This window comes from Talpa occidentalis, unplaced genomic scaffold (genome assembly GCF_014898055.3).
Source record: "Talpa occidentalis isolate TD23 unplaced genomic scaffold, MPIMG_talOcc4v2.1 talOcc4.4, whole genome shotgun sequence".
NCBI lineage: Eukaryota > Metazoa > Chordata > Mammalia > Eulipotyphla > Talpidae > Talpa > Talpa occidentalis.
The window spans coordinates 32,503,120-32,528,018 of NW_023604295.1; the positions used below are offsets into that span (position 1 = coordinate 32,503,120).

The following is a 24,899-nucleotide window of genomic DNA, read 5'->3' on the forward strand; positions in this document are numbered from 1 at the left end:
TTGAGAGAAAGTACACTAGAACAAACGGAAAAATGGGTAAGAGCCAGTATCTCTGGAAAAGAAAAAGACAGACCCCTTAGTAATGACTTTGTGCATGTTGCTCTTATATTATTTCATTAGAGCGTCCCAACCCAATGACAAAGTTACTTCCACTGACTCTATTTTATAATGAGAAAAGCACGGCGCCAAAAGGTAGTCATCTGCACAGTCTCATAGTTATACGTGCCAGGATTCCAACCTAAGCAATTCTTAGTCATGCCTGGCTGAGGGAATCACCGAGAAAAGGGAATTAAAAGAGAAAGAACACAGCATCAGAGAGAAGAATAGGAGACAGCATTTGGTCAACCCTTAGGGTCTGTATCCTCATGTTTACTCTGTACTCTACAGCTGAAGCACACTTGTTATATCCAGGTCTCACACCTCTTCCTAGCCCCAGGCCCAGGTTCCTCCCTCACTCCTCCTGGCAACAACATCTCCAATTCCAGTAGCCTTTACTTATAGCCACCCTTGCCTCTTATTCTAGTGTTCCATCTCACTCTTCTTCCTATACTCCAAGCAAGCAAAATCTGCTCATTTGGACAGCTGCAAGCACTTTGGAAGACCCACTGTCTTTTACAGCCAGTCATGGACTAACCAGACATCACACTGTTGCCATGAATACCATCTCTCTCCCCAAATACCCTGCCCTCCTGAAATTGCTTCTGGACAATTCTCTTAGAGCCAGTTCTGAGGCAAAACACTTTGAGTTAGTGCTACTGTCCTATAGTACTTAACTATATATCTATAATACTTGACTATAGAAAATATGTTTAGAATACACAGACATACATACAGACATAGACACACACATTCCCACATGTATATATGAATCTCTGCTTGTCAAGGGTGAGAAAGACAAGGGTGGCTGGCTGACAAGATTTAATTAAATTCGTATTTATTTGTGGGTATGCACTATGGAGTACAATGTCTTGCTCTGCAGAGCATCATAATACCCTTTTAAAATGAGATATGATGTTATCAGTCAACCAGTTTAACATCATAGTTGTTTTTCTTAATAGGGAACTTCTTAGAAAACTTTCCTATCTGACTGATGGAGTCATCCAAAGCGAGGTCTCAAACTAGTCAATGCAGTAAGTCAAAAAAGTCAATGCAGTAAGTCAAATAAAAGACAAAAAGGAATAGAAAGGAAGATATATAACTAATTATTGACATGTGGTTTGGCTGGGTACATAGAAAAATACGAAAGTATCCATAAAGAGTAAGAATCTGTAAGGTCATTGGATACAAGTCAACCTAACAATAACTATTTCTCTGTGCAGTGACATATGTTTTCACAGTATGATATTTATTTATTTATTTATTTATTTTTTAAAGATTGATTTATTTATTTATACAAGAGCCGGGGTACAGGCCAGATGCACGGGAGGGTGAGAGAATTCACCTGAGACAGAGTGGGGAACAGAACAGGCAGACTGATGAAATATACTGCTGAGGGGAGCAGCGGGAAAGACAGGAGAGGTCTGCTGTGCCATGTGGGACCCTCGCCAGCCAGCTGGGATCGAACCGGCACTGCAGAGGCTGTGGACAGTGTCACAGAGCGGTGCTCAACTGCCTGCGCCACCAGGGGAGGCCAAGTATGATATTTAAAATATATATTTACAATAGCGAGGAACCATGAAATACCTAAGAATACATCTAAGAAAAAACATGTAAGATGGCTCCACTGCAAACTACAAAGCCCTAAGGAAAATTAAAGAACTCTAATGGAAGGATCTATCATATTCATGGCTAGAAAGCTTGATATTCCAAACATTTCAAATTGATCGATATGGATTATCTGTTACTCCAAACAAAATATCAGCACTACAGAGCAACAGCAATGAAGAAATTATGACTGCACTCAACAAAAAACTTGAATCCCACAAATATGTTCAGCAAAACAAATCAGAAAAAAAAAGGTGTATGTGCTATGAGTCCATTTATGATTTATAGTTTTTACAATTAGGACTGAGGTTACTCTGGAATCTGGAGGTAGAGCCTGTTCAGGGACACAGCAGAATCTTCTTGTTTTCTGGAAAGTTCTGGGTCCTAATATACATGCCTATACAATGTGGGAATTTATCAAACTGCATTTTTGATTTCTATATGTTATCTCAATTAAATTTCTATTTTTCAAATAAGCAGCCTTGGGCTGGTCAAGCAGCATCACTGCTTAATACTTATACCAAGATTTCTAAATTTTAGAAATTCTTCTATGATGGTATAGAAGCAATCTTCCAAAGAAATAACCCAAATGTTTTAAAATAAAAAAAAAAAAAGACAAAATGGTCCATTCAAGAATAATAATAATTCCCTCTGCTGACAAAATCTGTTTCCTGCCCACAAGTACAGGCCTGTGGACTCTGTCCAAGGCACCTACCCCATGCCAGTGCTGGCTGTGAACTTCACTATTACAGCACCAAGAATCAAAATAAAGGAAAACACTTTTGTTAAATGTTACGATGAATGACAGTTTGAATCAGAAGGAGTATCTTTTTGTAGAAAGACAAGAACACCTTGTCTAATAATGATTATGGTGTTTCATAATCATCAAAGCTTCAAATTATCACACACTTTGTGGTGAATATATATGACATTTATGTAGTTGTTGAGCATTAAAGAAATTGTCCATCAGCAACACTGTGGTCTGAGGGAGTAAAAGACTAAACTCATCCCTATTTCCCTCACTTCACTCACAGGTTCTGCACCTGCTTCCCTGGTGGTCATGGTTCAGGCTGTTTCAGGATTGTCCTTTATCCTTCTTCAGGTCCACTGCCTTCACCTGGGGCTGGCTCATCTTTCTGAAATCCAGCTGGATGTACAGGCCTGACCTTGGGGGTTGAGGACCTTTTTTGGTCACATTCACTGTCATGATCTTAAGTTTACATAGAAAGATGTGCTGCACGACGGAAGTGAACTAAAACACCAACACCTGCCTCCAGATGGCACGTCCATGAGGTTAGGCCTTGGGTGGCCAGCTTATGTCTCCAGAGTATCTCTGAACAAATGTGATGCAGAATGTATGCAGCCTTGGTCAGGATCTCAGGATTCATGTGTCATAATCCTAAAGTGAAGGTCTATTCCTAATCTTAATAATTTCTTTCCCTCCAATTTCATAGGTCACCTCTCCCTCTCTTAGGCCATTATCATCCCACCTCATTTCCCTCCATAGGAAGGATAAGGCACTTTTTTTAAGGCACTAACTTAGGAATGCAGGGCACAGTCCAAGACTACTGCCCAGGTTGCTGTCTGGTTGTGGCAGTGAGTGGGACAGGAGAAGAGAAGACAAGCTAACAGAGAGACATTTGAGTACAAAATGACGCTGGCAAACAGAATTGAAGAAGCCACCAGGAAAGAGCAAGTGTGGCCTATTCTCTCCTGATTTTCCTGTAACTTATCAGAGGGGCGACCTCAGCGACTAAGAGCAGAAGGCTTTCAGTCACCAGAAGCTGTGTTCCCTTGTTTTACATGTGGCTTAAGAAGCAAAACAAAACCAAAAGTTCTACTTTTGAACATACTGTCGACTTTCATAGCCCTGGCCTTTTCTGACAATTTTGAGACAAAGTTCAACCAGCTAGCTGGTAGAAGAAAAAAGGGAGGTAGACAGGATGAGACTTTTTTTTTAAGTGCTATCATATTACCAGAAGAGGTCAGAAGTATTTCTCCATTTTAGGGCAGAGTAGATTAGAAATTCATTTCAAGCATAAAATATACTCCTAATATCTTAAAATCCTTCATAAGTCTGTAGCAGCACTAGTGAATGACAAAGACAGCAGATAAATACCTTGCTCTGGGAACCAAGGAGGCTCCAGGGAGATAAAATAAGTGGATAGGTTTCGGCACTTAGAAGTGAGTATTTAGAAAAGGAGATGCCTTTTGGATTTCCAAACAAAGTAAGAGACATGCTCAAACCCGTTTGAATGGTGAGCATTGACTCTGCCTGGCAACAGTTTCCAAAAATAAAAATTTGAAATGCTATCAGATTAGTTAGGGGGTACAAGTTCTAAAAGCAGAATTGGAAGAGGTATGGGAGGATGTGCTGACTTCTTTAATATCTGACACAGCTAGTCTTTTAAACATAAATTCTCAAGTTTAATATTGTGAAAAATCATCTGTGAAGAATAAAATCAACTATTTAGTAAGCTGTGCTTTTTAAAACACTGGAATGAGTCCTCCCAAAGAACCTTTCTTCAAAGCACACACAAGCTATCTTTGACCCAAATACCTCCATCTGACTCACTCTGTTCTTTTACCAGTGTTTTAAGGTCAACACAGTAATAGAGATATGAGAGGTTAAGAGGATCAACAATTCTTCTACATAGCCAGATTTCAGGTCTAAGGTCAGTATTTCTATATGCTGTATATCTATCCTTTAGTAATGTACCTATGAAAGGTCAACAACTACAACTTGACCAGGACTCTTACAAAAAAATTCAATGATATAAAACAAAGGAAGATCAATATTATTATCTGAAGAAAATAGGCATAATAAGGGGCTTCCCTGGTGGCGCAGCGGTTGAGCTTTGGGTTGCAAAGCTGCCCACAGCCTCTGCAGCACCGGTGCAATCCCCAGCCACCGGGCTAGGGTCCCACATGGTGCGCAGACCTCTCCTGCCACCCGCTGCTCCCCTCAGCAGTGTACTTCATCAGTCTGTCTGCTCTGCTCCCCGCTCTGGCTCTGGTGAATTATCTCACCCTCCCATACTTCTGACTGTACCCCTAGTGCTCATATAAACAAACAAACAAACAAACAAACAAATAAATCTTTGAAAAGAAAATAGGCATAACAATAAATGTGCCATATGATTTCCCATTGAATCCTAGATCAAAAAAACAGCATCAGGGCCTCCCCTGGTGGTGCAGGCAGTTGAGCGCAGCGCTGTGAAGCTGTCCACAGCCTCTGCAGGGCGGGTTCGACCCCCACCGGCAGGCCTCTCCTGTCTCGCCCGCTGCTCCCTTCAGCAGTGTATTTCTTCAGTCTGCCTGTTCTGTTCCCCGCTCTGTCTCTGGTGAATCCCCTCACCCTCCTGCGCATCTGGCCTATACCCCGGTTCTTGTATAAATAAATAAATAAATAAATTTTTAAACAAAACAACACAAAATAACAGCATCAACTATGAAAAGACATTTGGAGGACTAGAGGAGGATTATGAGTATTACTTCATAGAAGTTTCGTTTCTCAGGCTATGTTAAAGAACATCCTTAATCTTTGGAGATACACACACAAGTATTCAGAGGTACACAAGTATTTGAAGGTAACATGCTATAATGTGTGCAACTTGCTTTTAAATGGTTCAGAAAGAAAAGAATCTATACATAAAGAAATGAAGCAAATGTAGCAATGTTTTATAAATAAATCAATAAAACAGGTATTACATCCCATTTCTTCCAAGATGCATGGAGAAAAAATAAAATCCCTTTATCTTATGGCAACTCACAGATCAAAAGTAGATGTGCTAAGAACTTCAAAACCAAGCACTCAAACATGAAGCCACCACAGCCCTATTATTAAATTGAAAAGACACTGTCCTGTTTATTCTGTACCTTTACTGTGTTTAGATAATGTAGCCCTGGGAATCTAAAATTACGTAAGGAGAATTTCTGGTCATACTCTAGCATCGAAGCCAGGGTTTTAAAATATTTTCCTGGGCCTCCCCTGGTGGCACAGCAGTTGAGCGCTGGCCTGTAAACTGCCCACAGCCTCTGCAGCACTGGTTCGATCCCTGGCCGCCGGTGAGGGTCCCACGTGGTGCAGCAGACCTCTTCTGCCACCCGCTGCTTCCCTCAGCAGTGTATTTCGTCGGTCTGCCTGTTCTGTTCTCCACTCTGTCTCAGGTGAATCCTCTCACCCTCCCATACTTCTGACTGTACCCAGTGCTTGCATAAATAAATAAATAAATCTTTAAAAAAAGTAAAATACTTTCCTTTGGTCCTGGCACACGAAAAAGGAGGAGGAAACATCCAAGAGAAGGTAATATGAAAACTGTCACTGCTATCACTACTGACTATTGCCTACTGCCACCTCTATTGCTGCCCAGGGAAAAAGACAGCAATTACACAAGTATAACACATTAACAAAAGTGAAATTTATCAGTAATTACACATAAAACAGAAAGTAAAACATATGCCCAACTGAAGACCACAAAGCATTCTTGGGGGAAAAAAATGGAGAATCTCCATTCCTTGGAAATACGTATTCACAAGAGGTTTAGAACATTACTAGAATAGCTGGACCATTCATTAGATTTCATCCCTGGTCTTTTAGAGGGCATAATGTATCCATCACTAACCTGTGAAGGCCGGCAGAATTAAAAAGAATTAAAGTTATCTTCCTTGAGGTTCCCCTTTATTCTCTTTCTTCCAAGTAATTGACTTGGCTCCTCCTGCCCATGCAGACTAAGCAGGACCAGAGCTAGGAGAAGAAACTGGGATGGGTAGCCTGGACTTCTGGTGCTCTGAGCCTTAAGGGGAAAAGCACAAGAGTTTCTGGCACATCCAACTGGTCCAGCCTAGCTTATCAGACTAGGAGATCAGAAAGGAATGTGGATGGAGCTGAAAAACTAAATTGAGTTAAAAGAACTATGTTGGCTTGGAGAATTCCCTGCACATTTATGCCTTGGGAATCAAGGATGACTCTGGTGTAGAACATAGTTTATTAGGCTCTCCACGCAGCTCATGGCAAAGAGGACAAACATCTGGTGCAACCAAAATCTAGATTAGCATTCCAAAAACAGGACCAAAATTTTAGGACAGGCTCATTCTGCAACCTGAAACTACAAGAATAGCTGCAAAGTCCTTATATGAAGAAAGTCAGGCTTCTACTCAGGGGTAAAATTTTGTATTAATAGGTATAGGTGAAGTTCTCCTGAGATTAGTATAGCTGCAGCACTCAAGATTTTAGATTTGTAATTAGTCACAGCGGTGGTGGTTAGGGGGGTTGTGGTACTGATTAATCCAGATTATTTTTTCCTATTTATCCTGTTTCTCAGTGAGGAACAAAGGAATGACTATCATGTTGGTGGCATACTTCAGGGCCCCCAGGTATAGGATCAATCATGAGGTAGCAGAATCCATCAATTAACAATTACAGAAGCTCTTCCTATGTAGCCAATGCCATATTCTGTACAATAAATAACACAAGAGCCAAATTAGGAACTGATAAAGCTAGTTCCTGGAACATCTGGTCCCAGGAATCAGATTTCTCCTATGCAGTGGGAAAAGCCTACAGTCAGCAGAAGAGAGGCTTCGGGAACTGGTATGTGGACCAAACACACACACACACCACTCTCTTTCCCTGCCCCCTCTCTCTCTCCTTGGGATAATATAATCCGCTCAAGGAAAAAAAATAGGCTTTGGACTTTTTACCATGACATGACTATGGGAAAAGAGCTCCATCAAATAGGGTATAGGAACAGAACAACCCAAAAGCAAGACTGAAATCTTCATGCCCTTGAATGAAAATGGCTGGATGAAATAATAACCAATGAAAACAGCCAGCTCTTGCAATAGTGGGAAAAGAGGGGAGGGAAGGGGATACCTTCCTTGCCCAGATGCATAGAAGAGATATACCAAGTGTAGAAATTCAAGAGATGGACCTTTGCTGGGCTGCAAGCCTAGAATACTCTGTTGTTGAGCTCCAATTAAAAATGATAGGCACGCACTTGAAAGATAGTGTGGAGACTATCTCCTGAGAGCCTATTCTCAATATTCGCAAATGGCGTGGTGGAAAAATGAGGTTAGCAGGGGAACATCAGAAGACAACTTCAGAGTTCTGAAAATGGAAACCCAAAGACCTTGAATGCAAAAGCTGAAAATTAAAGGAACAAAAAGAGCTGAAAAAAGAACAGGCCTAACTTTGAGTATGTATAAATAGAGTTAGGAGAAAGCGTATCTGAAACAACTCTCAGAGGCCACCTGCAAAGGCAGTAGAATTTCTCCTAGGATACAGGAATTAGAGTTATTGATAGAATTTCTCCCATCTGGGCTTTAAATTGGACAAGAGAACTGACACCGTGAAGAAGTTAAAACCACGAGGCCATGCTCTATAAGCCTCTTTCATTTTCTGTTTGCCCTGGATAAACCTAAATCTCTGCTGTGGACTCCAGCTGACAACAGCCACATGTGCTGAGCTGCATCATGGATTGTGTCCTGGGCTTGAGGCCGCTTTCCTGGGAACAGGCCAGCTGTAACTGGACTGATGCTTGATGGTAAGAGGCGTAGTGCTCACGATGGCTCTCAAAGTATTTCCAAATTTTGTTTGTATAGGTTGAGTGTTATGGTATTTTATGTCCTTATGCTCCTTGGAATGTGGAATATAGGGCACGAGACAGATTCAATAGTGGAGAAATCCACTTCAAAAAATGCCAAAGCACACCAGGGGTTCCGAGGGTGCGGCCTCTGTTAGACCCCCAAACAAAGCCCTTCTGGCTAGACTAAAAGCAGAGAAAGAAAACAGTGGTATACATTCATAAAGGATTTTCATTTCTCTGTGGGAAAAGGGGTTTGACTTGCTAAGAGATTAACTTTAGAGGTAAGGGCTTTGTTAGGGACAAACTTATACTCTTGCAATCCTATTTTATTGCATAGAAGAACTGGGATATTATTTCAACTGTGTTTCTATTACTTAGTGACCTCATGCAGTGGCGAGTGCAAGGGAAAGATTTGGAGGTTTGCCCTGGTAGGCCCAGTTCAAAGACAACATCCCATAAAAACTCTCCCCCTCCACTCTACCCTCTTCTATGGCTTCTCCAGCATCAGCAGTGACTGGCTGACAGAGCTGGCATATAGTATCTCAAAATCAAAGCACCAACTGAAATATTATTGGTCAGAAGATGAAAAACTAAAATTTGACCATGGCAGTCAGTTTGGGAGGTGAGTATACAATATAATTGCATCCTAAAGAGATGGGATAGTACCTCCCAGGCAGACCAGTCACAGTGTGGACCATATTCTAGCCTCCAGGGGATCTCAAAGCTCCCCCCCCCATTCCATCCCCTTCACTCCTTTTGCGGGGAAAAGAAAATACGATCCAAGTCAAGTAAGACACCAAAGTCCTAGAGGACAGACAGTGGGGCAGGTAGAGGGAAAGCTTTGGCTGGGAAGACCACAGGTAGCCTTAAGGCAGAGTATTTGCCTCTTCTGTTGCAAGGGAACAGAAGCTGGAAGCTGCTCTCACCCTTCACAGGCCAAGGGGCCTAGAAGAGCTCAGTGTGCTGGGGAGGCGCACACAGGCCTGGAGCAGGCCTTAGGAGCAAGAGTCCCCAGGGCCAGCCTACAGTCCAGTGTAAGTTTGTCAGGGTAAAGAAGTGGGTTGGTCACTATTTTGGCCATGGAATAGGAGGACCAATTGCTAAATGGAATTTGGGATACAGCCACTGTCCTTTTGTCACCTCTGTCAGTACTAACAATGACGACAGAAGTGATTTTTAACGGTTTCTATTCTAAGTCTGGCTAAACTAGAAGGAAAAAGATTCTTTGTATTAATGCTGTTTTTTTCCTCCTCCCCCCAAAAGAGGTCAGGCTAGTTAAGAGGAGCCCACCTTGAACACACGTACTGAATCAGAGATGGCCTGAGTCACCGCTGGGGAGTTGTGGGTAAGAACAAGTGTCTGTCACTGAACTGCTGCATCGCGTTTTTGGTACAAAATTGCATCTTTCAAATAGTCATTTCCAAACAAAAATCTTTTGTTATTAAGTAAGGAAGGTAATAGCACCATTGGCAGAAGAGGATTTTTGGACCCAGATGAACTAGTTTCAAACTGACTTCCTTTAATTTCACACTCTCCACACTTCGGTGTTATTCTTGAAACAGCTTTGGTGTGTGCAGCTCCTTTTCTTCAAAGGACTCATTTATCCCAATTAGTTAGGATAGATAGTTTAGAATTCTGAAGTGGAAACTCAGAGACCTTGTATGTAAGAGTTAGAAATTCAAGGGAAGGAAAGGCGCTTAGAAAAGAACTGGACCAGCTTTGATTGAGGTAGGGCTTGTGCCTGAATAGGTTCAGGCTCTGCCATGAAAGTATTTTGTACAAAATGACTATTTCTAAGTAAGGAAGAGTGTCACCCAAAACCTGTGGACTACACAGAAAGCAAAACATTTAATCATCAAGTAAAAGGACTGTCCCAGTGCACAGAGCTCACTTTGAGAAGAGTCAAGGTAAAAATTGGTTCTATTGGCTTTGAATGCACCACAGTCCAGAGCTGGGTATACCTGGAGTTTGACAACCTTCATGCTGAAGAGACTGGTAGAACAATAGGTGACCGATTATACCAAATCTGACTGTTTGCATCAAGATCTGGCTATTGTCGAGACTAACAATTTTCCTGGGGTAGCTGTTCAAGGAATCTTAACATCCAACCATTACCAACATCATACGCAACTACTTGTTAACTTTCATGTTTGAGAAAGAGATCTAAAAGAGCCCTATCCTCCCAACTCAAGTTTTGCTCAAGGTAATAGGATGGCTTCCTCCACTGTGGGCCTCGGGTCCACCACAGATTCTACCCTAAGAAGAAGCGATACTCACAGTGGAACACACCATCAGGAATGGGGAAACTGGGCTATTTTCCTTAAAGAAAAGACAAAGCCAAACTTATTGTTCTTTAACACCCCTTTTACAATTGATTTCCAATTAATATTATTCTCCTTAAAACTGGCACAAAAGTATTAACCATGCTATAGTATGATTAAGACACTGAAAAATGCCTTTGACTTCAAATTTAACATTCACCCTTAAAATCTGACAAGAAAGAAATCCCAACCCTTGGGAAACTGGCTTCTCCCTTGAGAGAACTATTTCCTTCTATCTATAGCTCTGCTTCTCCTAAAAGCAGAAACTCGGTTAAGTGTGTCAAGGTATCTAAATGATGGCTTCTCCTCTGGCACAAGCAGTCTTACTGAAAAACACAGCATTAGCTGCATCGAGTCTAAATGAACCTAGGAAAATTTGACTTTATCTGTATTTAAACAATGACTCAGAAAAAGTGAAATAACCCTAGCTAGTTTTTTCTGTTTTTCTTGAAGGTCACCTCAAGGACTCTCAGAACTCTGGTTTTTAGACCCTTCACACAGGATTCCCTACTGACTTGAGGCCGGTATTGGGGTATTGGCGCTGTTCAAAGGTAGGGTGAGAAGGGAATGTACCAGAGAATATGGCAGTGACAGTGCAGAGCAGGGTGCTGGATCTGAGGCCGATACAGACACAAGAGAGGTTTTCTGCTTCTGGAAACACTGGGAGGCTAAGAGCAATTGTTTCTTGTTCCAACAGGAATGGAAATAGGGGAGCAGGGAATACATTTAATGCTCATCAAAATGCAGGATACATTAAAAGCCTATGCTGCTCTCTTCTTACTCTTCTAGAAATACTATTCCATGGGGAAGAAATGAAAGGGGAGTGGAGGAGGAGCAGACGTGTCCTTTCTGGAGGTATCCCTTAGCACAGTGAAGTTATCACCGCTGAATTATTCTCTATTAAAATTCAGATTAGCAAACTCAGGGTAAGCATTCCAGGATCTGGTCTTCACTGCAGGCAACCATGTAGAAGAGACACCCCCACCCCTCTTCTACCTTTTCTGCGGTAAAAGTAGAAAAGACCCTCATTAAGTGCCCTTTCAGACCATTACAAAGCATTTCCAGGCACTCAGCTGAAAAGTGTTTGTGTAAGCTGAAGGTTTCCTCAGCTCCTCTGAAGAAGCACAAATGCTGGCATCCTCTTCTGCAGCTGATAACTAGGGTTATCGTCTGAGAGTTTTCAGCTCTCTCACAGGACAATCTGTTCAGACCTGGCCTTTATTTATTTATTTATTTATTTATTATTATTTTTTTTAATAGGGAAGGGACGACATTCCTGCAAGACCAATTTACAGCAAGGGAAATATTTGAAAAAAATCCTTAGGGCAAAACACAAATGCATCCAACCTCAAATGACTATGAAGATGAGGAGCAGGAACTAAGAAGAGCTCTTTAAAACCCTGAAGAAATTGCATTGGATCATTACTATGGAGTTTTGTTTTACTTTCTAATAGGGTGTCTTTTCTATGCTTAGCCTGCAGCCCTTGTCTACTCCATACAAACATACAGAGGGGGAGGGTGGCCGGAAGATGTTCAGGGTAGGTACTATTGAGGCAAGTGAAGCCCCAAAGCCCAGTCTACTTCTGGGGTGAGGAGGCCACTCTGGTTGGGGGATTGCTCAGGTTGGTTTCTTTCTGGTTCTTTCAGGGATGTTCATTTGGGGAGGCAAAGCATTTGCTGGGTGCCCAGTGGAAGGGCTGCAGGCATAGTAACTCTTCCCCATAGCAGAGTCCCAGTCTGGGAAGTAGTGTTTTAAAATGACAAGTATCCAACTGCTGCAGGAAAGTAAGCAGGAGATAGAATGCCAAGGAGTACAAAAATTATAGCTTTGTCACTCCCAGGTTAAACCGTAAGCCTAAGCAAGGCGTATCTGTGTGTGGCAGGCAAACACCCTTTCTTTAGGCCTGGAGTAAAAGACCGGAGCTTGGTATAGAAGAGTAGGCAGGAATCTTCAATGGGGAGCTAAAGCCACAACCCCATGGGAAGCAGGAGATAAAAGAGTACTATCCTTAGATCAAGTCTCAACATCTCTCTCTCCAGGGGAAGCTAAACCACCCTCTCCTATTATCCCTTCCTCTAGACAGTTAGGGTTTAAAATGGGAGACAAAGGGAGGGGGTCGGACTCACTGGTGAGCAGCAACCCTTCCATAAGTCCTGGTCATCTGCCTGGCAGTTGGAGAGTTAAAGTCAGTGCTTAAAAGAAAACTCGAACCCCATTAAGCCCAGGCTTGGCGAACAGGGAGCAGCAGGGAAGCCAAAGGAAACTAATTTTGGAGGTTCTCCAAGCTGCCAATCACAAGCATATTTCTAACAGTCCCAGTGTTGTTTGAGTCGGTTGTTTTTCCACAGGCTGCACAATGGGGTCTGGTTATTCATTGAAAAAGTCTGCAAGGGAGCCCCGCCCTCCATTCACAACCAATTTGGAATGCTCCATTCAGGCAAGAGGGGGACTCAGCAGCTCAGCTTGCTGGGGCAGACTTAGCAGAGCCCAGCTGTCGCCACAGGGATGCTTGCACGCCCAGTGCGCTGTGTTTATGTAAGAAATTTAGACACAGCAGGCGCCTGCCTGCTCTGCACCCTCCTTAAGATTCAGATGGTCAAGACCCTGGCTGAAATCTGCAAGGGTGTGCAAGTCAGCTTGAAGTGAGGTCGGCAAATGCCCTCTGGCAAAAGGGGAAAGGCCAAAGAAAACTATCTTTTGCTGCCCTATTTCAGAATCTGACCATAGCTACTAAGGGTGAAGAAGACCTCAGTGGTGTTTCTCCTGCCTGGGTGAGCTGGCTTGCATTAGAGGGCAGCTCTCTGCAAGTCTGCAGTTCTAGACGCCTCACTTTTCCATCCATTGCCAATAGCTCTATTGGGAGCCACCTGGTTTCCTCCCCAAGGGAGAGAGGTCTCCAGTAGGTTTTCTCTAGGCAGTGGGGGGGGGGGGGGGGGAGGGGGAGGGGCAAGCTACCTCTTATGAACAGTTTCACAGTTCCTTTTCCTGGCTCTGTATCCGGCCTGAAAGGTTTATAATACCACCCCCCCTGAATGCCCATGAGACTTCAAAAGGAAAGAGTGTGGAGATCTGGGGTTGGCGGGTGAAATCTACTTCAAGGACAACGCAAAGTACAAGGCTAAAAACTGGTTTGGTTTCTTAGAGATATTTTTCAAACCAATAATCACCCTGAAGGAGAGCAGATGAAGTCAGTCTGAAAACCAGACTTTATTTCAAAGAAAAGCAAACTCCTTTATGAAAATCAAATCCAGGAGATAAATTTTAGCTCATGGATTTTTCATAACATACTTGGCTATTTTTAAATGTCTTTTGTTTACCTCTCCTGGCTGCCTGCCCCCAACCCCATCCCCAGTGAACTCAGATGGCGACAAGGAAAGCATTTCTCTGAAGTCCTTCTGACCACAGAATCCCCATTCAATGCCTTGGATGCATGACATCTGTCTCGAACTCCTGGCTTTTTAATAAGTTTGATGTGATCCTGCTCCCTGGAATCTTGCACCCTCGTGGCTGCAACTTTGCCCCTGAATGCTTCCTCCTTTATTTGCTATGCAAGTTCCTTTTATATGGGGGTTCTTTTCCTTTTAACATCTGAGCTGTCAGTCCACAGTCCCTGAATGTAACATACATTATGGTCTGTCTCAAACAGACATACACTGGTGCCCACCTGCACACACACGAGGAGGCCATTATCTGTTCCCCTTCCCCCTTAAAGCTGAGCTTCTTTGAGGGACTGGACAATGATGGAAGCTGACGACCTAAACCTCTGTTAACCGAGCTTGATGAGTTCACAAAATGAATTTTTAAAAAAGCAACCTAATCCGGTACTGGCATCAGCAGGTCTGGCACTTGTCCAAGAGCTGGGAGCTGCAACATGACAAGACTCTGAGCTCCTTGGATTCCAAGTGGAGAAGCTCTGCGTGCCAGGGCACAGATGGGACCCAAGCTGCCTCAAGGGCAGCCATACGCCCACCGGAGAGGGGGCTGCCGGCCTCTGTGCCTGAGTGTACTTTGCCACCACTAAAACCTGAGAAACATGTGGAGGGAACAGTCGCTTGGTAAAAACTACACACCCTACCCAACCTACCACTCGTAACATTTTGGGTTGGGGAGGGACTGAAATTAAAACAATGATACTACTAGATGGCAGAAATGGCAGATAGTACAAATTCTCAGCATTGTCATGCTACCCATGCCTTACTCCTGTAAAACTGAAGAATGCTAAAAAATAGGAGATAAGCGGCAATTTCTTCGTGGATGCCAAGATTTTGTTACTTCTGGCAGCTTACATAAGCATTTTGCCTGGCAATATAAGTCCCTAGCCCAGCTCTTCATCACCAAACACAAAGGACTGGATAGGTTACTGGGCTTTATTAGGGGACTAAGAGCAAAGAGAGGGTAAGAGAAAAAGCTATTGTTTTTAACAAGCCTAACTGAATGAAAGTTAGATGAAAACAGATTTTGTGTAAACATATACTTCTTTTACATAAATGGGAACTTTAGGTCTTGGGTCCTTAAGTGTAAGGTGTTTAAGGCTCTTGGAAGCTATCAAAACAGGAAGGATTTCAAATCCTTTAGCACCCTGTCAGTGGTTAGGTAGTGGACTAGCTAACAAAGACTTTGAAAGTCGCACTGTAAAACCTGGAGTCAAATAACCTCTCCCCTCCTTCAGCACGCTTCTTTCTACTCCCTAACTACTGGCACTTAAAGAGGATAAACTGATAGCCTTGATTTCTTCAAGTCTCTTATTATTAAAGCATGCCCTATTTTTTTTTCTTACTTTCCATAATAAAAAGACTTTAGGATGAGTTTTTTCAAATAGAAATGGTCCAAGACCAGCAGGGTAAGCAAACATAGGGTTTTGCTATATCACACCTGGGTCTTAAATAATATGCCCTCTCCCAAAGAAATGCACTGCTGCACTCCAGTGTCACCCAAACAGGTAAAGAAAAAAAAAAATCCAGCTGACAATCTCATGTTGAAACAGGATTAAGATCAATGTGTTTTAGGCTCAAGGGCTGTCATAACATTTAATCCTATTTCCCCAGCCATCTATTGCAATGTATTTATAAAAAGTCGATTTTATCAGTTAATTAGCCAGTCCTTAGGAAATTACTATTACTTCCTCTACTTGGTCCATTCCTTTTTTGAAACACGAATATAAAAGGAACACTTGAGGGAAGTATAAGGTCATTTGGATTTTAGAACAGTTCTCTTAAATTATATTTGGTGTGGAGGTCATGGCTTTAAAATAAGATTTTATCATGAATTCTCTCCCGCATAAAGTATTCTAGTTATTCAAGATGCTGACAAGCCAGCACTCATAATATTGCCATTTAAATGAATGATTTAAAAAAAAAAATCAGAATCAAAATCCACACTTAAAAAAGTGAGTCAGGGCCTCCCTCGTGGCGCAAGGGATTTCGCACCACACTATGAAGCAATCCACAGCCTCTGCAGCACGAGTTCGATCCCTGGCCGGCCAGGGAGAAACCCACGGCGAGGCAGACCTCTCCTGTCTTGCCCGCTGCTCCCCTCAGCAGTATATTTCAATCAATCTGCCTGTTCTGTTCCCTACACTGTCTCTGGCAGATCCTCTCACCCTCTGCATCTCTGGCCTGTACCTCAGCTCTTGTATGCATAAATAAATAAATCTTTAAAAAAAAAAGTGAGTCAATTTACAATAGTTATATACTCTAAAATCTAGTAATCCCCTTAGGAACTCAAGCAGTCACTTAAAACCTTTTTTTTGAATGTAAATTCCCCGCCTCTCCAAATCTAAACATTTTCAGTTCCCATCTGATCCATGCTTTTGATTGGTAGTTAATTCTGTGAAAATGCGTAATCAAGATGGTACACATCGACCTATTATCCAGATTCTCTCGTTTGGTTGTTCTGTGAGTTAATATATGTATTTAGCTACATGCACATTTACATGGCTATATCCACAGATCCAAACTTATTTACAATAGACAGAATTTATATATATATATAAATATATATATATATATTTATATATTTATATATATATATATATATATATGTACACACACACACACACACACACTCCTATGTGTACACACATTTAAGATGTCTGGTAGAAACCATGTCCCCATTTTACAATTTCTCTCTTCCAAATCCTAGCTAGAAAAACTCATTGCACCAAGATATTTAATAACTTTTTCAGGATCACATAATAAAGACTAATGAGGTGTTAGCCTGGGTGGCCCACAGTCTTCCTAAGGCATTTCTGAAGACTACATCTAGGTAGATGAAATGATGGGGGGCAGCTTGGGGCACACCTCAGCAGATACACATGTTCCCTTGGCTGTACAGGTTGGTGAGAATTTCTTTAAGGATAGTATTTTGGGATAATTTTGTTTCTCATTTCACCCAACCCTTCTCATTTGCCCCAAACCACTAGTCAACCTCACTAGCAATCTGGACATTCTATCTCCTTCTCTGTAAAATGAAGGGTTGGATAAGACTCTCTTTATAAGAAACTGCCAGCTCAAACAATCTGAGATCTGCAGGGTTACACCTTAGGACTAAATGCTAATTGATGGCACTGGCACAACCACCTATGGTCTATGGGTTGCACTTTCCACTACCTTGAATCTCACCTGTAAGAATTCCCAGGTAGAGGAGGAACATGAATCTGCAAAACTTACAAAATATAATCGCTTTTAGAAGTTGAGTTTATAGCACTTACCACAGAAAGTAAGCTATAATCTTGAAAGCTAAAATTCTAAAATAAAAACAACCCACATTACTTACTTCTTTCTCTCATGAGCATGCACACACACATATGTACAAGATGGAAAATTAATCACATAGTTACTAGGAAAAGTAGATTACCAGTAGCAGACCACAGAAGAATGTTGTTAAGCACATTTCTGCTATTGTAGGGAAATGGTTTACTTTATTGGGCAAGTATAAGTTTGTTTTATAGTTCATTGATTGGGTGATTCAAACCAACATTTAAGGTTCCATTAACGTGAATGAGTTTCTCTCCATTCAACGTGAATGACTATTCTCCTTTGGAATAGTCATGGGCTCTTCCAGAAGGTGACTGGAGAAGAAGCTGACCCTCAATGCAAGTCTATGAGAGACATTCACAACAGAAGTTATCTGCCCCTTTCTGGGCTCAGCTCCGCCAGCTCCAGGGTAGCTACCCTGTCATTCTCAACTCTAGTTAAATCAGTCACAAATAACAAGATTGAATATATCAAGGAGATACCACCTCATGTTTGTGTTCTTACCTAACCTCTAAGACAAGGTGATCTTTGAATCTATCCTTCTTGAAGCTCCATTTCCAGGAAAAGAGTCAGAGAGGGGAAGAGAATTATTAAAAGACTTCACCAGGCTATGCTACCATATATTTTATCCTTAAAAGACAGAAAGCTCAACTATAAGAACCTAAAGCAAAAGGCAAATAAAGTAAAAAACACATTACACTTGGTAAGCAGAAACATCTCCCAGAGCACCTCCATTTTAGGTACAGCATTTTAATTAAAGAACTTAGCATATTCTATTTGCTAAGCAGGAATTATTTCTAAGGAGCCAAAACACATTTATTGATTCTTTCACTTTAGCCTATTCCTGCAGATACATTTCTCTCCAAGTATAAATCCTATTTGCTGACATCTTTCTCTAAAGAACATACCTTTGCTTTAGCACATGAAATCAATTTGAATGCAGTCATCTCACCTCCCTTTTAACTCTTTTGGGTTACAGAGAAACAAAGTGTCATAAAAGCATTTCAAAGAACCTCTGCCAAGAAAGCCACCTCCCAAACAGACTGCAGTTTATGCTGCTTTGAGCAAGAAATGGAAAGGCTGGGCCAAATTGTCAACACAGAACAAAGTGGGATTACAAATCCTGTCTTTTATCTTGCAAACACAGACACACAGACACAGGCACACAGGCAGGATAGCGCGCGTGTACACACGCGCACACACACACACACACACACACACACACACAACTTGGGTTATCTTTATTTAGCCTTTAGGTGGCAAGTTTCCCAATCACTTGAAAGCAATCAAAGGGGAATAATTAACACACATTTACTTTCCTATAGAAAACATCCACAGCAAGCTGTGACAAAGCTAAGGTAGCCATGCATCTGTGGATTACAGTTTAGTGCCTTTTAAAGTTTCATGGCATTGCGCCTTGGGGATGAGGCCTATCATTAAAGAATATTTAGATGGTACCTCTGTTCTTTCATTTAATGATTTAGATCACCCAGCTTTTACTTAGTCCCAAAGAGATCCTCTTATCCAGTGGCATTTTTACACACACACACACACACACACACACCCCACACACAACAAAACTGGGAAGAATTTGTTGGTGCAAAATGAGAAATTGAATCTTTGCCTGGCTCAGGTGCTTGCTATTATAAACTATGACTAAGAGACATGAATTTCTCTATGATGCAACCCTCAAGAGAGGCAGCATTTTCTCCAGCCTCTCTTAAACCTGCTCATTCGCCAGTGACTAATGCTCTCTAGAGCTGCCCTGGACTACTCAAATTTCATCAGCCAGCTTTGTCCTTGATAGCTCTGCCTGGACCATAAAAGCTCCCAAACCTGTTGAGGACAGCCCGAAAGATCAGAGCAAAGCTCCCCAAGCGCCTGCCAGCACTGAGAGCCAGCTTCTGAGCTCCTACTTGCATTTGTTATCTCAGCGATATGAGCACTTAATCACATGAAAAATGAGAGTAAATCAGGTCACTCTGTGACACCCCTTGTCAGCTTACAAGTAAAAACAAAATGGACATGTCAGGTGAAACCAAAATTAACTGGAATCTTCCATTAACTATTTCCTGCACCTTTAAAAGAAAAAAAATGTCAGGCTCACAATTTGCATCAAGGACTTAATTTATAAAACAAAAAACATTGTAAGATGATATCTGATTCATGGATGTTTGGCCCATCATCTTTTGTACGTCATATTAATTTCTAATTTTGAGCTTGAAGCCCTGTAATATTCCAAGGCAAAAAGAAATTCAGGAAGAAATTATGTTCAGTAAATTTTACATGCAATAGAACTAGAGCACTTTATTTTTTACAACTAGAGCACTTTTAGAGATGATTTTAATAAGGAATGAAAAAAGTCATTATAATAAAATTCAAAAATTCCTGAATTATTAAAAAAAGCCCAAAATGCATTCCAATGACTAAAGATGCTGGCTACAGCTGAAAATAGTATTTAGACATAGATGATACAAGACCAAATAATTTCAGAACAAATGAGCCACTACCAGAAAGGTACTTACAGTTATCAGACTGAAAATCTGGGACAAACTGTTCATCATCAGGAACTTGTGCTGGAAAAGAGATTTTTTTTTTTTTAATTTTAGGCCTTTAAATTTTATTAAAAAGCACAGTAAAATGTTTTATATGAAAAATAGGACAGCCAAGAAACTTGCCTTCAGCTAACCAAGCCTCTTGAAGTTGACTGAGATCCTGAAACAACTCTGGAATTGAAAACAGAAGACACCAGAATGAGAATGACTGTTAATGGAGAAGAATCTGCATGCATGCTGCTTTCACTGGAAGCCATTTGAGGAAGCCAGGACACAGAGGGGAAAGCGTCACTACCTTCAGAATCATGAGCCAGGTCTGTGTCTAAAAACTTCCTTTTTCTATCAATCACAGGCCGCCCTCTACATTCCTCGGATCGAGATTTCTGAAAGACACCAATAGATAGAAAAGACTCAAATGTAGTGAAGGGATCAAAAAGGGGCCTTACCACTAACCCAGCAAGGAAAAGGCACACACTGAAAGGAGGATAAAAAAACCAGAAGTCACATAAACTTACCCCTGGAACCATAAAAGGGACTTGCTGATCATAAAACCCATCCATGGTGCTTCCAACTTCTCTAATATCACTTTGAAAGGTTTCAGCATTGAGTAATTTCTGGGGGGAAAAGGGGTCCTCCTGCAATAGGAATTGGGAGATTTTAATTGAGGTAGTTAGAAAAAATGAAGTAAGTGTATACTGCTCTCTTTTGGGGCAAAATCACTACCTTTCTCTGAGGTACTTAAAGCCCACTCAAGGTGTAAACTTTACAGACTAACTCTGGGCTTGATGAAGGGCAGCAAGGTTCATAATGTACTTAACGCCAAATCCGCTGACCTAGTCATCCTTTCCTTTCTCTTTTCTTCTTCTTCTTTTAACCATTAAGATTAGAGGTTTGCTACTTTCTGTCTCCTACTAAAATGCATTACTTTCACTTATAAAAGGGTGATTTCAAGATTTGTGGTGTTATGGCTTTTTTTTTTTTTAGAAAGGTAATTTTTTACAGTACAGTGACAGGAAATAGAAAAACTAGGTTTAAGCATTCCAAATTATTGCCAATTAAGAATCTGACATACATAGTGTTCCTGATAGTATTTTGTAGGTCAATGGTTAAGACACTATATATAGATCCAGGAATATATTGATCAGAGGTGTACTCATCACACAACTCTTTAAAACCTAACCTTCTATGCAAAGAGGTATGGCATATATAATGTCACAAATAGCTCCATGGTAACATTCACAGATATCTATGCTATGTCCAACTTGTAAAGAATAAAATAGCTCTGTAAAGTAATGGATAAATCCCATTTAGTGGAAACTGAATTCTACTGCACATATTTTAAATGCATCTCTATCACAGATCTTAATTAAAAGCAAAAGATCCATGGAAAGAAAATTCAGTTTGATTCTCAGAGTGAAGTCAGTTTTTCTCAAACACACTAAAAAATAAGCTTGTTTCAATACTGTCCAGGTGTTGGGGTTGGGAGGAGAGGATGGGGGTCAAAATGGAGAGAACTTTTTCTAATTTAGGAAGAATAAAGTAACAATTTTAGAAAGGTAACATCTTACTGAACATTTTTTTTTCTTCACACAAAGCCACAGTTTTGTCAACAAAATGGGAAAAACAATTTTAACCCAATTCAAAACAATGCAAAATGTTTAAGGATAATTCTGTTTTAAAGTGCACAGACATTTTCAATAAGCACCTTTTTAGCGAGCAATTCCATTCAAATTGTTTTTCACACTGTGTGTGGGGGGGGGGGCATATCAAATTTTCTAAGTGAGCAGGATACAAGGAAATCCTTCACCGTCAGCGTCCTCTCGGCGTTCTGACCCATGTAATCAGATATTTTCAAAGTCAAAAAGAGCAAAACTACACATAACTCCTAACTTCCTAGAAAAACAGACTAGTCTTCCAAACAGAGCTAAAAAGTGCAGAACAAAGCCTCTTTCTAGAATATCAACAAGCGGTATACAAGCTCAGAAACCTCAGCAATGAGTTGAGGGGCATGAAAACTCTTACGGCCTTTGAAATTCTGTCATTAAATCATGGCCTTAGAAATTCTATAAAAGTCTATGGGGGAAGGGGACCACGAGTAGGACATCGGAGAGGGAGTTATTTTCAGAGCCTCACGACGAGATACATTGCAAAAATACTTCACCAAGAAGAGCAAAAATATCTTTTAAAAACATGAAGTAAAAGCTGCCACCAGAGAACCTAAAAGGGGCATCAAGGATCTTTAAAGCAGCCCTCAGTGTTCAAGGGCGTGAAAAATCCTGTTCAAAGCATATTTTTTTTTAAGCCTGAAGGGAAGGTTCGAGTTCATTCAGGAGTTTAAACCACTTCCTTTATTCCCGCCCCGCCCCCGGCCCCCCCTCTCGGCGCACCCCAGGAAAACTTTAACACTGCGCTGCAGCGGGATCGAGGCCCCTCCCCCGAGGCGCGCAGCGGGCCTGGTTTTATGAATGGGAGAGCGAGCCGCGGCCGCCACATCAGGTAGAGGCTGTAACTGGATCCCTCGCGCTGGGCCCCATTCACAAAACAAGACACACTTCCACCCAATTCCCAGCCTTCCCCATTCATGAAAACTCCGTCAGATGAGCCCCCGCCCCCGCTCCCAACGCACGCCCAGCCTCCGACGCAGGCCCCTCACCCCAGCGTTTTAGGAAGAAAGCTCAATGCTTCATTCACAAAAAGGGAAAGAAAAAAAAAAAAAAAAGCCGCAGGGAGCGGCAAGCCAAGGAAAGAAACCCGCTTCATTCATAAAGTCACCCACATTCATAAAACGAGCTGAGGCGCCGTGTGTTATCAACCGCCCCCAATTTCTCCTCCCCTCCTCCCCACCCCAGCCCACCAAGACTCTCTCCACGGTGCTCCCCCGACCCCCGACCCTGGCCGAGAGTTCGGTTCCCCTCTGAAAATGCGGTCAGATCTCAAATCCAGAGCGAGACTTCAGCGTCTCCCCAGCCCCGGCCGCCGTTCTGATGCTCTCGGGTGCAGCCTGACGCCTCAGCGGGCTGGGGGTGGGAGTGGGGGATTGAGTGTCCACTTTCCATAGCCCGAAACTTGCAAGGCCCGCGTAAGTTCCCGGCCGACCCCCAACCCTGCAGGCTGCACATGCCTGTGTCACTTAACCCCTCCAGGTGCTGGGAGGGGATCACCTCTCAAACACTCCCCCGCTAGCTGCTTCCCGCCCCCTCCTCCCCGCAGGAAAGCTCTGCCAAGCTCCTCTTCTCGCGAGTCTCCAAGTGCCCTAGGGGCGCTCCGGTCCCCAGAGGCTGCACAGCCCCGCAACTCCGCACCGCCTCCCCATCTCCACCCCGAGCCCCGCACCCCGCGCTCCCACGCGCCTCCCCGCGACGTGCGGAAACCCGCTCTTTGCGCGCTCCGGAACCGTTAGCCGCCCCCGCCCGACACCTCCCAGGAACCGAACCGAACCGGGCCCGAGGGAGGAGAGGCGGTCAGTCCCGCGGGGCTCAGCCCAGATATAAAGTGCACCACGACTTGGAGGATTCCGAAGCAGTTCGTGAACTCTCGCCGGCTGCGCCCTCCGGATCGGCTCCTGGACATCCCCTCCGAGACCACGGTGCCCCCTCGACGCCCCCTCACCTGAGGCAGCCGCTCTCTGTCCCTTGCAGCGGCCCCGGGGCGCAAGCGCGCTCACGCACGCGCGCACCGGGCCTGGGCGCTTAGGCGAATGACTGGGCCGAACCGCTCCTGGAGACGCTGAACCGCCGCTCCGCGCACCAGCGGCTGGACTCTGCGCCGAAGCTGCCAACCAGGCTAGAGCGCTGGCCCGGCCCCCCGCGGCCTGCTGCTCCGCCTGCTGCCATTGGCCCGCGGTCCTAGCTCAGCCACGTTCCCATTGGCCCGAAGCGGCTCCCGAGACTGTCCATCACCTCTTGTTTACCCTCTCTGAGGGCAAATCCAGCCAAGCCGCCCCATCAACTCTGGCCTCCATTGGTCAATCGCGCGTCTCTCCCCGCCCCCTTAGGGGCCTGTTTTACATAATTTATGCACCGGGGGCCTTTGGCCAATCAGCACAGGCTTGTTTATATAATGAATGTAAGGACGTTTTTCATTCATAAAAAACGCGACCCGAGGGGGAAGCTTAGCTGAGTCAGTGAAGCACTTAAAGGCGCCGAGGCCGCGAGAAGTCACCGTTACTGCTCTCCTCGCAGCTTTTCTAACTTTTCATCCAAGCACAGCTCTCTCCCCTTCCCTATTCACCCCCACTTCTCCCCCGCCGCCCCAACCCCCCACCCCGCCCCAAACGCCAACGCCAGGATTGGTCCGCTGGGCGCCAGACGTTCGCAGCTGCAGCACCGAGCAAAGTTATCATTTTAGAATTCAGGCGAGAGGAATTCGTCATTCTACCAAGAGAGAAACTCGCTCACTGACCTGGGCGTGCGGCCCACAGAAACACAGAAAACGGAAACGAGCCCTCTAATCTTAGTTACCTTTAAGAGAGGCCTTAATTTCCTTTCACCAGGTTTCCAATGGGTAAGAATAAGCAGTATCTCTCTCTAAAATCTGAGCTCTCAAATAGATTTTAGTTACAGATTTTATGTTAGCAAGGCCTAAGGCCCAGTCAAATCCCGATTTCTCTCCATGTTTAATTGCAGTTTTAACCTCCACCTGAGTGGGTTCTTAGCGAAAAGAGAGGGTGGGCGCTCAGAGAAATCCTCTCGGGGACCGCACCAACCAGTCAATCGACCTAGAAACATAAATTCCTCTGAAACGGGCTTGCAGAGTTAGACCTCCTCCCTCCCTTCCCGGGAGGCTTGTTTTCCATTTAAGTGTTGAATGCAAGATGGTGTATTTGCGAATTAGATCCCGTGCAGCTGGGAACGGCGAGAAGCTGCTACTCAGCTTGCCAAACGATCGGGCACTAACTGCAGTTGCTGAGATTCTTAACAGGGTGTTCCAGGAAACAAATAAATAAGCAATCTTCTCCCCGCCCCCCGGCCCTCTACCCC

The 24,899-nt window shown here is 43.1% G+C and overlaps 1 protein-coding gene and 1 long non-coding RNA gene across 3 annotated transcripts in view; one reads left to right on the forward strand and one right to left on the reverse strand.

Moving 5' to 3' along the window:
* ETV5 (ETS variant transcription factor 5) overlaps window positions 1-23,572 on the reverse strand; it is a 58,048-nt gene extending 34,476 nt beyond the window's left edge. The window contains exons 1-5 of one of the 2 annotated variants that reach the window (XM_037525243.2): window positions 23,530-23,572; window positions 20,436-20,555; window positions 20,216-20,303; window positions 20,044-20,091; window positions 19,891-19,941 (exon numbers count right to left, since the gene is read on the reverse strand). In XM_037525243.2, the coding sequence (XP_037381140.1) occupies window positions 19,891-19,941; window positions 20,044-20,091; window positions 20,216-20,303; window positions 20,436-20,480 (232 nt within the window). In that variant the 5' untranslated portion in view covers window positions 20,481-20,555; window positions 23,530-23,572. Of the gene's footprint in view, window positions 1-19,890; window positions 19,942-20,043; window positions 20,092-20,215; window positions 20,304-20,435; window positions 20,556-21,625; window positions 22,255-23,529 lie in introns of those variants that run through there. The other variant, XM_037525242.2, reaches the window with a different exon arrangement.
* Window positions 23,573-24,221: 649 nt separating this feature from the next.
* The window catches only part of LOC129146727 (uncharacterized), a 38,130-nt gene continuing 37,452 nt past the window's right edge, over window positions 24,222-24,899 (forward strand). The window contains exon 1 of the long non-coding RNA XR_008553828.1: window positions 24,222-24,423. This is a non-coding gene — a long non-coding RNA (uncharacterized LOC129146727). The remainder of the gene's footprint in view (window positions 24,424-24,899) is intronic.